Source organism: Nyctibius grandis, chromosome 1, assembly GCF_013368605.1.
Source record: "Nyctibius grandis isolate bNycGra1 chromosome 1, bNycGra1.pri, whole genome shotgun sequence".
NCBI classification, from domain to species: Eukaryota; Metazoa; Chordata; class Aves; order Nyctibiiformes; family Nyctibiidae; genus Nyctibius; species Nyctibius grandis.
The window spans coordinates 62595727-62611699 of record NC_090658.1 but is presented as its reverse complement, the minus strand read 5'-3'; the positions used below and the strand labels follow the sequence as shown (position 1 = coordinate 62611699).

At 39.6% G+C, this 15973-nt stretch overlaps 1 protein-coding gene across 1 annotated transcript in view; it reads left to right on the top strand.

Annotated features, from left to right (window-relative positions):
* Positions 1-9175, top strand: part of ADGRG6 (adhesion G protein-coupled receptor G6) — a 115705-nt gene extending 106530 nt beyond the window's left edge. The window contains 3 exon segments of the mRNA XM_068404566.1: positions 968-1069; positions 3441-3593; positions 8088-9175. Coding sequence (XP_068260667.1) covers positions 968-1069; positions 3441-3593; positions 8088-8266 — 434 coding nt within the window. The 3' untranslated portion in view covers positions 8267-9175.
* Positions 9176-15973: the final 6798 nt, after the last annotated feature.

The following is a 15973-nucleotide window of genomic DNA, read 5'->3' as shown; positions in this document are numbered from 1 at the left end:
CATGAGGGATTTGGCAGTAACATTTTGCCATCAGGTGTTCAGCCCCAGGCTGGCTCTCTCCCAGTGAATAAGAGTGAAACAAGAACAGGCCAAGCCAGAGAACAACAGAAGATTCCACAGCCAGTGCCTGCCTGGGAAGCACCAGGAGCATATGAGATTTCCAACTTCTACATTTAGCTTCAAAATATCTCTGTAGAATGATGAAATCATACCATACACCCAGTTAAGACCTTCTTTACCACGTGGTAGATGCTTATCTTCTGTCTTGACAATAAAGATTATACAATTGCATGAGAAATATGAACTCTACAAAAACATTCTTAAACACATTTGTTGCAATTGCATGCACAAACCAGGTAATTTTCTTCAGAAGTAAGTAGATGGACACCTAATTAGTACTCGTGAACATATTCTTAACATTTTCATAGTCATTTCAAGTACAAGCACGTGATGCACATACATCCAAGTGTGTGTTTTCAGGGCACTCTTTAGTGTCTATTACAAGACTTCTGGTTTTAAAAGAATACAGCCCACAGCTCTGTAGATATGGAACAGGAGGAGATAAAATATCTTCTTGCTAATATAATAGTGTCTGTATTTACTTTGCAATCTGGCTCTTGCTGTTGCAAAATATTCATTTGGTTCAAAGAGAAGACCTTTCAATTATTTTCCTCTAAGCCAAAAACAAAATCAAAAGATCCACACTGAGCTGGATCTAAATCAACAGTGTCAATAAAAGGGCTCCTATTCTCTCTCTTCTGATATCCCAAGCACTTATATAGCAGCTAGAGGATGGGAAAGTTTTAATTAATTTCTGTACCTCTTAAATGAGGCATAGATGACAATTAGAAAACTTTAAGAAGATTTTCCTTTGCTTGTACTTCATAGTCTTTTGTTAGTAGATTTTAGTTCATCTATTTGTTTATAAATACATGCTTCATTTGCTGTTTATTTGCTTTTGTCGCAGGTTTATTTATATTTGTATTCCATTGTGCTATGAAAGAAAATGTACAGAAACAATGGAGGAGACATCTCTGTTGTGGCAGATTCCGACTGGCAGACAATTCAGGTAAGAGCAATTCACAGCTCCCCTCCTTAGATGTTGCAGTAGTCCATAAAAGTCCAGGTGAACAGCTTGCTATGCTATTTTTAATATAATACAATGTAAGCCAGAGATGTGGAAAAATAGATTAATCATAGGCTGTCACTTCACTTCAGTACTAACAATTGCCAAGGGACTTTTCAGATATCACTTCATAAAAATTCTCAAGTCTTCTCTTTCAGTTTCCACTGAAGGCAGCTGGTAAATTTTGTGGTGCTATAAGCATGGTTTTGGAAGGCTCTTTGGGCCTACAAAAAAAAAAACCCAACTAAATAAAGATCCAGAGATTCAAACTCTGTCATTCAAAAGCCAGTCTTATTCCTTTCCTCCTACATTACAGTTTGTTGACTGAATTGTGTGGACTGTTAGGTTGACATAGGAGCAATTCTTAAAAGGCAGATAGAAATACTCTGACGTCTTTTGCTTTTATCTTTCCCTTTTCAAACTGTTCTGCGCTTCACCATATAATTCATCATATAAAACATAGAAAATTCCTTTAGCAGAAGCCAGATTAGATTCCAGAATTGAAGTTCATCTTTATCTGCAGATTTATCTCAGAGAGAAAGGAGAGCAGCTGGTTTAGACACTTCAAAGTGCAACACTTGGGACACTGCGTTTATAGTCTCCTGCACCTTTGGCCATCTGAGATGGCATTTGACTCCTGTGTTTAGTCAACTGGATCTTGCTTTGCTCTCTGGTGCAATGATTTTGGACCATATAATTCTTGCTTATGTGGTTGTTGCACAATGACCAGGGTTGAAATCTACAGTTGATGTAAGGTGGCATAAGCTCATTGTCTAGTAAGGTAAGCCAGTCTATCCCGGATAATAACAGTGCACCAAATATCCTTGTGTCCTCTCTCTCTCAGTATCCAAGGTTTGTTTCATGGTTTTAAGTAACTGCTTTGCCATCAAGACTTTTGCTTTGTCTTGCTCTCTTTTGGTTAGGGAATGCATTCTCATTGTACACTCTAAAACATTTATGCTTTCACTTTGTAGTAAGAAAACCTGATTTGTGATTTCAAAGAGTTAATACAAATTAGGAAAACCATATTCATTCAGATCAGGCATCCAGATTGTTTCATATATTCAGTTTCCATGTGGTTCATCCTGTAACTTGTGAACCGGAAAACGCAGATGGACCAAATTATTTCCAGATTTTTATGCTGCTGTGGAGCAGCTTGTGGGTATAGAAATAAAAACCTGAAGGATTTGAGTACTTCAGTGATGTAGTTAATGTGCTGTCATTACACCTAGCATTAACCAGTCCATCACCACTGGCTGGTTTTATTCTTCATGAACCTGACAAAGTTTGCAGGCAGAAGAGTGAAACAGAAGCCAAATGTGAACTTGCATACCCATCTGGTTAAAGTGTACTTTAGGGCATGCTGTGATAAAGCAAAGAAACAAACAAGCCAAAGCCTTGCCACACTGTCATAGCTAGATCAGAGAAATAGTAACCTATACCCTATAACAATGATTTAGGATAAAATATTTGTCTTGACTTAAATCAAGGCTAAATTGGCCCATGTGTCTTTAATTTGGACTTTTCTTCCATTTTGTGAATTTCATTGCAATGCAGTGAATAATGGCAACAAGACTAAAGTGTGAAACTACCTGTACTTACCTGCAAGTATATGATATATAAGTAGTCAGATATACTTATTCTACTGGTATTGGGACACTTGTGATGAGTTTTTAGGTGTCAGTGTTCCTCAATAAGTTTATTGGTATTAGTTATTTAATTTAATTTTGGAAGTTGTTCCGGTGTAAGGGCCTATTGTGTTACTGGTTTGGACAAAACTCTTCAAATGTGAACTACGGAATAACCGTTATTATTCATTGTTATTAATAGTGCACCAATATGCTAAACCCTATAACAACAAGTGCAAATCCACTACTATGTAATATCCATCTCAGCAGATCAAACCCTCAAATGACAAGACCTCTGTAAATGCTCCTATCCAGCCCTTTCCTATCTATCCCTTTGGATTTCTCTGTTCAGGTGATGAAACTTTGGCATCCTTATACTGCTACAGATCTTCACTGCTGTCCTACATCCTGGAAAGACAGATCTTACAGTTCTGCCATCCAGCCAAATGATTGTTAGAGTGTTACAGCCACCAATTTTAACTACTGTGGTGATCAGCAAAGTAAATCAAGTTAGAATAATTCTTGTGTTTCTTAAGAACCAGAGGCTACCTGACAGGGAAAGGATAGGCTGTTTGTTGTAAGCAACATTAAGAAATGCATCTGATACTTGAAATGTTCATAACTGAGTAAATTAGGCATTAGTACCTACAGTGATTATTTATGTAAAACTTTTCAATCGTTTTTAGATTGGAGCAAAACAGCAACCAATATTATAAAGAAGAGTTCTGATAATCTCGGGAAATCCTTGTCCTCTAGTTCCATTGGCTCCAATTCAACCTACTTAACATCCAAATCAAAATCTACAATGAATACATACTGCAAACGGAACAGCCATACAGGTGAGGTCTTGCACTGTAACACAGTGCATCTGTAAATAAGTAGTCTCATGTTAAAGGTACAGTTAAGTTAAGGTACAGTTAAGGTACTGGATTTCTACCCAGTTAGTGTGAGAAAATTTCACCAATTTATATAGTTTCAATGTTTTTAAAATATATGTTACTGTTCAATAAGAATCTTAACCTAATATACAATACATCCAATATATAATTGTGATCTGGGTATGTTCCCATACTAAACAAAGTAGGCATGATGAAAGCAAACCTTACTTTTTTATAGCATTTTCACCTCCTTGTCTAAAAGAAGGTAAGTCTCATTATCCCATTGTAGACACAGAGCAACCAAAGTACAGGGAGATGATGTTCATCACCCAAGGTAACATGAAAGCTAGCAGCACAGCTGGAAATAGGAATCAAGTCTTCCAAAACCAAGCCCACAGCCGATTCACTTGGTCAAACTGCTTCCATTTAACTGTAATACATGTATGGGTAAAGAGACAAATGGAGGCTACATGGAAATTGATACTGTGTTCCCAGAGTATGCATTGTCTTTCTCTTATACAAATAGCATGCCATATCTACTGCTTATTTATTTAGATGTCAATGGTATATGTAATAAAAGGCATCATCTGTATTCCACTCATGCCATAAAAATGTGCTCATTTTAAGAACACTTTAAAAGAGGAAAAAAAGAGAGGAACTGGAATGATTTGCAAGTCTGTTTGCTTATGTCTGAGATAAATTTTCAGAAAATCACTTAAATAGTTGAGATTTTTTTCTTACTGGGTCTTTGTGAACTCATGTTTTTGTCCTGTACAAATTCACTTAATATTATCACAGATTCCTATTCTAAAACATAGTGGAAATAAAATCTGCACACATATTTATCCCAAAGATGTGTTTACTTGATTTAAAATATTTGTTAGAAGCAATGTTTAGATATGAAAGATACGGTTTTAATGGAAGGAAAGTTATGTTTTTTCTTAAGTATAAATTATTTTCAGAAGTCCCCAATGTCTCATTTATGATGGTACAGTCTCTTTTCTTGATATGTGGCATAGTTTCCAGGAAATACCTTCCTTTTTTTTTATTGGCGATCATTACCATGTTCAGTTAGGCACACAATTTTTGTCTAGAAATCCCCTTTTTTAAGAATTACATAGTTATTTTCTCACTAACCACTATTCAGTGCATCCATTAGCAGGAGGTGTTGTGCATCAGGTATTGTAAGAGTGTAAATCTTTTTTGGTTATCGAGAATATGCATGAAGTACATTTGTTTTGAATACAGTAAAAATGAGTGGTATCTTAGAAATTCCCCAGTGTACCTGAGCTTGCTCTCAGGACTGCCATCCACAGCCGTGCTGGGAGCACACAGCTGGCACGGGCCTCACCGTGTGCCTGTCCCTGCTGCCATCTCAGGTTTGATGTGCCACGTACCCAGCTGCCCTGAGCAAGCTGTCTTCAGCTCTCTCTCCTATGAAGTGCCACTTCTGTCAGCAGTCTTCCATGAACAGCGACAGTAACATCCACCGATCATGGTGCCACTATTAATCTAAAAGTAGAGGAGGAGAGCATCGTGCCCTTTCCGCTGCAGAGCACTCTCTGTTCTGCAGACAGAGACTTCCCATTTGTACTCACGGCAGATCAACCTTTAGACCCTTGGTATTGGGATTAATGATAAAAATATGCTTATGTTTCGTTGGACTCAGGGCTTTTTACCAGTCTGACAATTAAAGACACTTAGTGCTGGAGTTTTTGCAATGCATTCTTGAAGCAAAACAATAACACACTTCCAGATAAGAAGTAAGATAAAAGAAACTTGCAGTTAGAACATGCTCATGTTCTTTCTTCAGAAGTGGTGAGCTTAATCCCATGCATGAATTATTTCCTAAAAGGGACTGCAGTTGGTAATGTAATCGTAGTTTGTAATGTGATTGTTTATTGGATGTTAACAGAATACCACAGTTTTCTCTATATTTTTAAAATTTTAGTACATTTTGCTTTGACCTCTGCAAATACACATTTTATTATGATACTCTAAAGGAATTTTTGCTACTGTTAGGTTTTTAAATACTGACATATCTTCTACTTGTTAAAATAGTAGAAAATAACATTAAGATTCTGATTTTTAATACAGCTAAACTTCTCAGTTTGATGTCTTAGTTAAATTGCAGGCAAATAATGCAATAGCTACTTGTCTTGGCAACTCTTGTTAATACGGTTATAATGTGCTCCCTGGAATTGACACAAGCATTCATGTGTTTGTGGTATAGATAATGTCTTCTAAGGCCCTTTCCTCATCAGTGGTGGAGCATTACAGGTAAAGTGAGAATTGCTTTTGTTGAATGCATGGTTTGAACAGGGTGGAGGGATGCCACTTGCATGATGTCTTCATTGACCTAAAGGACTTTGCTAATCAGAAATGCTGCTTGTTTCTCACTATTACATCTTGTGCCATTGATGCTGAATCAAAGGATAAGCGTGCTTCAGACTCTGGGATTCTGCACTCTGCATGGGGCGTGAAGTATTCGGAAGATACCATTTCAGAAAACAGACCATGTCCTGACATTAATGCCTGTGTACAGTAGTCTAAGGAAACGAGATTAAATTGGAACACCCATACACAAGCATACATTAAAAAGCAAAACCAATCTGATTGAGTCTTGGAAAATTTTTTAATATTTTTAGAAGTTATTAGAGGAATTTTAAGATAATGTGTTTCTATTTGGTCTATAGCCATTATGGAATTAGTCTTCCAGCCATTGTTTTTTCATATCCAGTCACACCCGAAGTAAGTCTGAATGATAAACTATATATGACTGAAAGCTGTGCTGTGAACTGCTGGTTGAATGCAGAATGCACTGATTGGGACACAAATATTGGGTGGACCCTACTGGGTGGATGAAAGAAATCACTTTGGCATCTTGTGGCCCTGCTGTCTACGAGTCTGACACAAACTTGTGGACAGTACTTAAATACCATATATAACACTTCTATGAATTAGAAGTTAAAATTATTTCTGCAGTGAATTTGGTGGTACAACTCCCATCTACTTGAGTAATACATGATTTTAACCCTGTACTTAGGCGTGAAGTCCATTGGGCTAAAAAAAAAGAGGGCCCTACTGGTTTCAAAGGACTTACATAATTCCTGTGCGTGCAAATTTCATGAGGAAATAGCTGGTATTTAACAATGTAATGATGCCTAGTGGAAAAAAGTGTACATGTTTGCAAGGAATTTCAAAAGACTACTCTAAAGACTAAGATCTAACTTTTCATCTACGTAATAAGATGTTCCATATGTAGAAAAACTTCAAAATGTAGTACCATTGGCTAATAAATGCGTGTGTTTGAAAGGCACACAGTACCCAACAGTTTGCTATTGGACATGGAGTTATTTGCTGTGATTCATGGACATTCTTGCGTGCTTTGAAAAAATGTTTCTGGTATGCCTGTTTCTTTTTTCATGAGTACAACTGTTTTGATTTCTCACTCTGCAATCCATTTCTTCTTCATGCAACACTTCATACTCTTTTATGGCTTGATATCATGATTTCTGCAGGGGTGGTTACTTCTCTGTTTATTTTTTAATAATTATTTATTTCTATAAGAAACAAGTTTTATATGAAATCATAGTTTAAATAATATGAAAAAATGTTAAATTATCCTGTACCAAGAAATTTTTAAAGGTGATTTCACCAAGGTCTTGTAAGCAGCCATCAAAAATGTCGCTTGTAGAAAACATTGCTTCACAGAATACTCCATCTTACTGTCAGCTTGCAATGATCCAAACTTTACCTTGTTTAAGAGAATTAATTTCAGCTTTATTCACTATAGTGGAAGAGATAGGAAAACTCATTAGGACAACGTACTTGAGAAAATGAGATACAGGCTCCCTCCTTCTCATTGCTCACTACATGAGCTCTACCTACTGACTGTTCTCTGAACAGCAATAGCGTTAGCTACTGAAGCAGACTTTCCAAGCCCAGGTGGGAATTGCCTCACTCCTTTTTCTCTTTAGCTTCATCTTTGGCTTACAGCATGTGAACTCTGAAGGGATGCCAGTTTTCTGCATCTTTTCCTCCCCACAGTTGTTCAGTCTGTACCCTCCACATTATGGAAAAGACAAAGTGATGCTAGGCAAGTGCAAAGTTTGAGCAACTTTTGGCTCTGTTTATCTGATTTAAGATGCAAGTCATCTTCTGCTGCATTCTGCACAGAAAACATTATTTCTGTGCATAGCTTAAAACCTCCACTGTTGAAATAATTAAATTTCAAGAGAGACCTGAGAGGTCTGCCTACAAAACCAGGCATTTGAAAAGAATTTAGAAGAAGCAATGCCAAGCCAAAAAGTTGTTTGCAGGCATTTAGGGCAGCAGTAATTTCGTTCAGCAGTAGTGGCAATTGAAGGCATATCTATGTGGGAGTGACATGCCTCTTAAACTATGAGTTTACTTAATAAGCCCTAACTTCTTTTTGCTTTTTCCTCTTCCTAGAGAATGTTTTTCTTGACAAGCCATCTTCAAAATTTGCCCAAGAGGATGGAGAACAGACATCAATCATCCCTGTCCACCAGGTTATTGACAAAGTCAAGGGATACTGCAATCCTCACTCCGACAACTTCTATAAAAATATCATCATGTCCGACACATTTAGTCACAGCACAAAGTTCTAACTGGGCTTCTGATTTTTTTGAACCAAAGGAAGACAAAAGTCTGCCTAGAGTTGAGCATACTGGATGTTGTAGAATGTGACCTGTTCAGTTATTTTTTCCCAGTTTATAATGTTCTCCTCTTAACAGCTTCCACTCGAGGACCAATTTCTCTACCTTTTTACTGTTGTGGAAAAAGGCAATTTTCCACCATGGTATTGAACTGTTTTTAAATGTGTGCCAGCCAACATGATGCCTGGACAGCTAGTTGTAATCCTGTGTAAATATTTTTTAAGACTGAAGAGCCACAAGCCTAACTCTAAATTACATAGTCCAAACAGAAGGAAGTCTTGACTCCTGGAGAAAACAGCAGACATGTCACGCAGTACAGGCAAGCTCTTATTGAACAGTTTACTGATGGTCTTTTCTTTTGAAGAATATGGACTTCCCCTACGACACTTGTTAGATTCTTGCTTCTTGACCGTCTAGTGCTGTCTGTTCTTTATTTGTAAGTGAATAAAACCCTAACACCAGTGTTAAAGGGTTATTTTAAACCATTTTTGACTAAATAGACCTAATCATGCAAATCTTGCTTACCAAAACAGTATGTGCTGTAAATTCAGGCTATTTTGTATTCATGTACATAGAAACACACTTATTGCATAGATGTGCTGGCAGGGAGGGCAATGCAGGTTGCTAGTAACTCTTGCAAATTTTAAGCCCATTGATGTGTATGGAAACAGACAGTTTACAAAGTCATGTTTCAACATTTGTTGATTGGTATGTATGAAATGCAGCATCTCCCATCACAATTCTGTGTTTAATGTTCTTTTTCACTAAACAAAATATAAAACATTCAACTATATATAGATATATACATATATAGCTAGGTCTCTCTCCACACATATTTTTATAATAATGCACACAGAAAATATGACAGAGGAAACCACAATGTGTACCACAGACAATCTAAGAACAATGAACGGTGCTAAAACGTAAGTATTTAAATACAAGACGTTACTTTGTAAGCCCATGGGTTTATTTGTCAATCTCTGTACTTCAGATATGCTGTATGTGTAGACACCTCCATCAGATGGCATTGCAGCATTAGAATAACCTGGAATACATTTAGCAGTAATAAATAAATAACATCTTTCCAGGCACATAATGTTATCAGTATCCCCCTCCTGCCCCCCTGTTTGTTGACTTGATTGAGGTTGTTGGAGGCACAGAGTTTAAACAGTGTTCAGGCAACATTAGGGAATTTCACATTGCTATTCTGTGTGCATAATGACACTGAGTTGTGTGTGTGTGTAGAGAAGAGACAAGAGCATAAAATGCTTACTTGTTCTAATCTCTATAAATGTGTGACACATTAGCATGCAGCCATGACTGCCAAAAGTGCATCTCCTCGTGAAGCACATCTTGCCCCATGACAGGTTTTGTAAAAATTGTAACTGCGCGTGTCACTGAAAGCAGGAGCCAAAACATCAAAGCTATTTTCAAATAATGTTTTCAGAGGAGAATGTCTCCTAACAGGAATTTTAATTTTTAAAAAGGCTTTTTTTTACCAAAATATTTTTAACCAAATATTTAATTAACTTTATTCAAAAGGTGACCAGAAAGTTGTGCTGTGAGATTTTTCAGTTGCCAAGCAGGTGGATGTTCAGTGATTAGGGAGGAGGATTTGTGCCTTTCTCTGCTCTTTGCATGCGCTTTTGCGTGCAGAGATCATTTAATGCTGTGACCGCACAAATGACGTGTTTTCCCTGGCTGCGAACACCTGGTGGGAGAAGGACGTCCTGATGGTTTTCCGTCCAGAAACACTGCTGTCACTACACAGACCTTAATGAAACCTCAGTCTCCTAACTGCAGATACTTAGGTGGTGGTATGAATGAAAGTCAACCTGATTTACTTAAAATGTAATTATTCACAGGGATGAGTGTTGTCATGTATCTTTAATAAGGGAAATAATTTAGGGAGAGATTATTTACAAGCATTTACTGAACTTATATTTTGTCATCCCACTTGCTTAACTACTGTAGATAATAGTGTTCACATAGCAGCTTACTGTGAGGTTTCTACCTGATTAAGGTGTTCAGAAGTGAAGAGAAGGAAAACTAAACATTCTTGAAAAAAATGAGGAATCAATAAAACATAATAGATTAGTAAAATATAAATAAAAAGCAAACACAGTATCCTGACTGAAGCTGAGCTGTAACCTATCAGTTTAATGTACAGCTACTTATGTTTTTGCTGATTTAAGATTTTTTTCTCTTTTGTTACTACCATGTAGTAATCTTAAACTGTCTGTGTCAGTTAGATGCTCTTGAATGCTCTCAGTTCTACAATGTAAAGCTTCTACATTGTAGTTGACATGCTGTAACCTCCCTTGTATATATTTATTTATTTGTGAGGTTAAATATGTCAAATATATTTAGCTCCATAATGACTGTTCATGTTACTTTAAAACTAAGAGTCATCATAGAAGAAGAGGGAAAGAATAACTTCTCATACATGTTTTTTCCAAACACCTTGTGAAACAATTTACTGTAGTTCTATCTTTTACAATATAAGGAAACATGTCAGTGCAATTTGTAATACTAGTCAGTGGAATATAGTATAATAGGTTTGAAGGTGGACTAAAGTGGAAAGAAACAATATCAAGTAAACATTCTTGGTGTTAGTGTTCCAAATAATTAAAGTCTTTTAATAGTGAATGGTTGATTTTTATTTTTTTCCTTTTTTAGTGTTTATTGGCAAAAATTACTCAGTGGAAATCTTGTGTCTGTTAAGTATGCGAGACAGGTACATGCCTAGCCAAAATGTTGGAAATAAACGTGCAAGACTAACTGTCTCATCAGAGGAACGCATTTTGCAAAATATGCTTTTCCCTTTTGTGATTTACTCAATTCTATATCCAGTGAATGATCTGGAAGTTATGCAAGTTCATTTGTTTATGGTAGCAGTCGTGTCATAGAAATGAAAGGAAAATCAAGGCAACAGACAATATGCTGGGATGGTCTTTTAGAAGTAATAGAAATGAATAATCTAAAACTCAGGAGTTATTTCTATTCACATGTCTCTTTCCAGCTGAGTGTAGTCCCTCATTATCAATAACTTGATTTAACTTGTAATCATACTTTGACTGATCACCATTGAAATATTCTAGTCAGCCAATCACTTGATTAATACACAGCAATGTGTAAACATTAAATGTAACACACTGATCGCCTACCTTTAAATGTTTACCTTCAAAGAACATGGAAGCCTGCTGAAATGTGTCAGATCTGCTCCCCTGTATTTAAGTCATCATAGAAAATGCACAGAATATGAAGATTTAGCGGTAATATTTTTAGAAAGCCATCAAAAAGACCCCCATGTCCTAAGTGGCATTTATTAATGAGGATGCTGGGTGTGCCTGTGGATGGTCTGTCCATGTGTTTGTGTGGACAGTGAACACTACCCTTGAGCTTTATGCCTTGAACAGTGCAAGAAGACCCTCTGAGGGAAGGAACCCAGGTTTTTTTATCATGTAGGATCCTGGCAGGTGCCAAACGTGTAAGGAGTGATTTGCAGCATTTGGGGGTGGATTTATTTTTCACATTTCATCACTTTTTAAATATCAAGAACAATTTTATTTTAATCCTCTACTGTTAACAGCTTCCTACTGTAACCCATTGAGTTACATAAAATGCCACTTCATTTTTTTACTTATGAAAGGCTGATCAATAATCAGACACATCTATGTAACCACAGGGATGGGTACCAAGTTACAGGGTAGCAGTGTGTCATTCATAGAGCCATTATAAAAAGTTGTTATGCATTTACTATGTATAAAGACACAAAACCATATATGGGTCAGCAGATGAGGCAAAGGGCTTAGAAGTTAATGTCAGGGAAACCAATCATGCAAACCAGGCAGTAGAGCAGCCATTTCATGTCCGGTGCTCCAGCTGCTGCTATGCTAAGGAAGCTTTGCCCTTCACCCTCCACTTAGCTGGTCTTTGGCTACTCAGTCTTTAATTTTCAGAGCTCCTGGCCCCATCACAGCACTCCCATCCTCAGGACAATCATTTGCTGCAGTACTAGGGAAAGGGAAAGGGAAAAAGAAAGAAAAGGAAACTGAAAGATAAAGAAGGGGAAGGAAAAGGGTAGTTGCCAAGGCCTGCTCTGAATCTTCTTACACTTTCCATGTGATTTCATGACCCTTCCCCACGATATGTTACCCTGACCAGTGATGGAGGCAGGCCACTGGGGTAGGTAGAACACACCACCATGGCTACTCCAGTTCCAAGTGCAGTAAATGCTGTAATATTACGCATTTATAAAATGCCACTCTGGTTTTCTTTTCCACTTGCCCAGCATGACTTCTTGTGCTTTTCCAGGAGAGGGCAGTGGCACATCGCTAGTTGTAATGCTGTTAAAAGCAAGTGAAAAATGCAACAAGATTCTTCCACGTGTAAGCACCGGCACAGAGATAAGTAGGAGAGTTCATATCAGGTTTGTCTGTTATTTAGCAATATCTGTTACATCACCGGATAAAGCAAACACTCTGCGCTCAGGGAAGTGAGGGGAGAGAGCTGTCTGCCTGCATTTGGGCATATTTAGTGGAAAGAGGAATACAGAGTCTCTCTGTATTTTCTCTTGATGGTTGCTACATTTTCTGCTTTTTTGTTCTGAGGGGATGCAATGGAATTAGCAACTGCTATGCTGCTGTCAGCTGAGCAAACAGAGCCAGCTCACCATTTCAGGCTTGTGCACCATCTTATTCCAGTACTGGACAAATGCTTTGATCTGCTGCGCTGCTGTCCTGTAACTCAGAAATTCACTGTATGCATAATTATCCATGGAGGAAACAAAAACCAGCAGCCCTCTGTTGACAGTGGCACACAAACCCATACCTACCTACCACTTTTTCCCTCAACAGCAAAGGGACAGAGCTGCACCCTCGCCTCCACATGCTCTTTCCCCGTGGCACGTATTACCAGCTCAGCTCAAGCAAGATGCAGAACTGCTCAGCTACATGTTCAGCTGTACAGCTACCCCAAAGGCTGCTCGGTCATGGGGCAAGGCTGACCAGAAAGCTGCTCCATTGGAAAATGGCACCGTGTTGAAATTAAAATGTCTCATCTGCAATTCTGGGAAGATCTTCAGGGAAAAAATTCTGAAACAGTTTGAATCCCCCCATCTGTGCTTGACCCAGGAGTTTCACTGGCATGTCCCTCTCACCCCACACCTGCATCAGCACCAAGCTGGCACCAAGCTAAGGGGAGAAGGGTGGTCTGGGGCAGATGGGGTGGGGAAGGCAGGGAGGGACGTGACCTGCTTTAGCCTCTCCTACTTTTTTTGGAGAGAGCCCATAGGCTTGGCTGCCCTGGCCATGGGAAGAAGGAGCAGTGGGAAGGGAGGCCCAGGAACAGTCAGGACTTGGTTTACAGAGTGGGGCACAAGACTAGCATGACAGACATCATGACACCATTGCTTCTGCAAAATACTTGTGGTGTTGGTGTTGCACAAGTTCAGTCACGGCACAGCTGCGTTACTGGCACATCGCCTCTCGGTGAACTTACACAAGCACAGCTCTGCACAAGGCAGGAGCCAGCGTGAGTTCCCCACCACTTTGTGCTCCCTACAACCAATGCTCACTTCCCAGGAAAGCAGGTGTGCCAGCATGGCTTTCAGTCTGGCTGCAAATGTCTCATTGCTCAGACGTGGTCATTTTCTAGAACTACCTAAGGTACAGAGTGAGCTGGGCATTATGCAGATGCTGACAACACTACCCAGATCACGGAGCTACAATCGACAGATTAGGACAGTGAGGGTGCTCGAGAAATGAGGGCAAGCATGGGAAACCAGCACTTACAAAGCTTTGCAGGGGCACTGGATGACAGGGGCTGAAAAACTGTGGTTTCCCATGCAGAGCGCAACTCAAAGAGCTTTCAGAGGAGTTTTGTGAGTGTGTGCAACAACTCAATGTGGGATGGGCCCAGGCTGAGCTCTGCAGGGAGGGCAGCTCGGGGGGATGCAGCTCCAGCAGCCTGGCTGGACCTCAGCCCATGGATGGCTTCTTCACCATTTCTTTGGTATAGCCTAGAGACAATGGTAACTGTGGAGCAAGATTTGAAGCAGCCAGGCTAATGCTTCTGGCAGGTTCGCAGGATGTATTTAGACAGACTGAGCCTTGAAATGGTTGTCCAAACCCTGGTCTGGGTAGGTGGCAGCTCTTACCAGAGTTGAGGAACTTAGATTTATTTTAGCTACATTAGATGGAAGAGAAGCTGGGGTCAAACCTGCGAGTTCCTAGTAGGTGACTCTAAGGATTACACTGTGGAGGTACTTCACTGGGTTTTCAAAGAAAAGGTGAGCTTGTCAAGCCTCACACCGCACACCTCCAGATTTTTGTACCAGCTTCAGATAGAGACATGGTGAAGTGAGTCTGTCATGGTACTTCTGAGGTGGCTGGGCAGAACTGAGATAAAAGCCGAATGCACATTTCATTGCAGAAAAGATTAACCCGAAAAAGATCAGCATAGGCAGAAGCAGCCTGTCCCCAAGAGTATGACTATCAGATACTGTTGCTGGGTAACAGCCAGCTGACTTCAACACATCCCTCTCTTTTATTCTCATTGATTTTTAATTCCTCCCAAAGATGGGTCTTTTCACTTTGCCTGTTGTTCTTACTCAAACTGATGTGTGCTCTCGTTCAGCAAATAAGCAATCCTCTGACCATACTTTATCCCACCAGATGCTGTGTATGATAGTTCCTACATTCAAGTAAAGAGATCCTCTCACTGAAATCAGACTGGACATCAATTGGAGACTAGTGTAAGGACAGTCTATAAATTGCCTCCTGAACAAGGCAAAGGTGAAGGACACGTCCTAGTGAAGTACCGGAAGACTTTCAGGACAGAGGAGACCCTCTGTCACGGGAGGTGTCTAAGAACAGGCTGAACCTGGGCTTCCTAAACCCACTCATGTGGGTGCCACCATCTACACCGACAGCAGTATCAGATGACACACAGAGACAGCCTCCTGCCCTGTTATCCTTTTTAATTTCATGTAACTATTTTTACTAACACAGTACACTACATGAGGAGGAAGGTGCTCCCACAATAAATTCATATCAGTACCCTATCTCCACATCTTATCTTCTTCTCCCCCCCCCAATTTCTCAGCTGTAAACCCTTTGCCCATAACAGCTGCCTGATCTACCATATAGCTTCACCCTCCCAAACAAGGACCCCACACCCATCACACTTCCATGTTACCATTAACCACCCCAGTCACCAGCCTCCCCCATTGAGGCAACAGCCCCCATCCCTTCACTTACCGAAGCCTCTGCTGTAGATTTAAAGCAGAAATGGCTGCAACAGCAGCGGCTCCCAGCTCTTGAGCAGCCTGGTGCTGACGGAGTGCTGCAGCACAGCCCATCAGCACTAACCTGCTGTGTGCTGGCAACACATGCTGGAGGAGCAGTCGCAGGTGCTGTGCCACCACCACCTCTCAGCCCTGGTCCCTTTTAGAGGCAGGTTGCAAACCTCTGGGTTAGGCATATGTATCTCAGGGCTGATTTTGACAGAGGTAAGTTTGCCTTAAAGCAGGAGGAAAATAAGACACCCTCCTGAGAACCTTTATGGTTCCATTTTCCTTTTCTATCATTTTACTCAGATTAACATCCGTGTAGGACTGCTGCCATCTCCATTAGGCTTGTGTGGGCTATTTACACT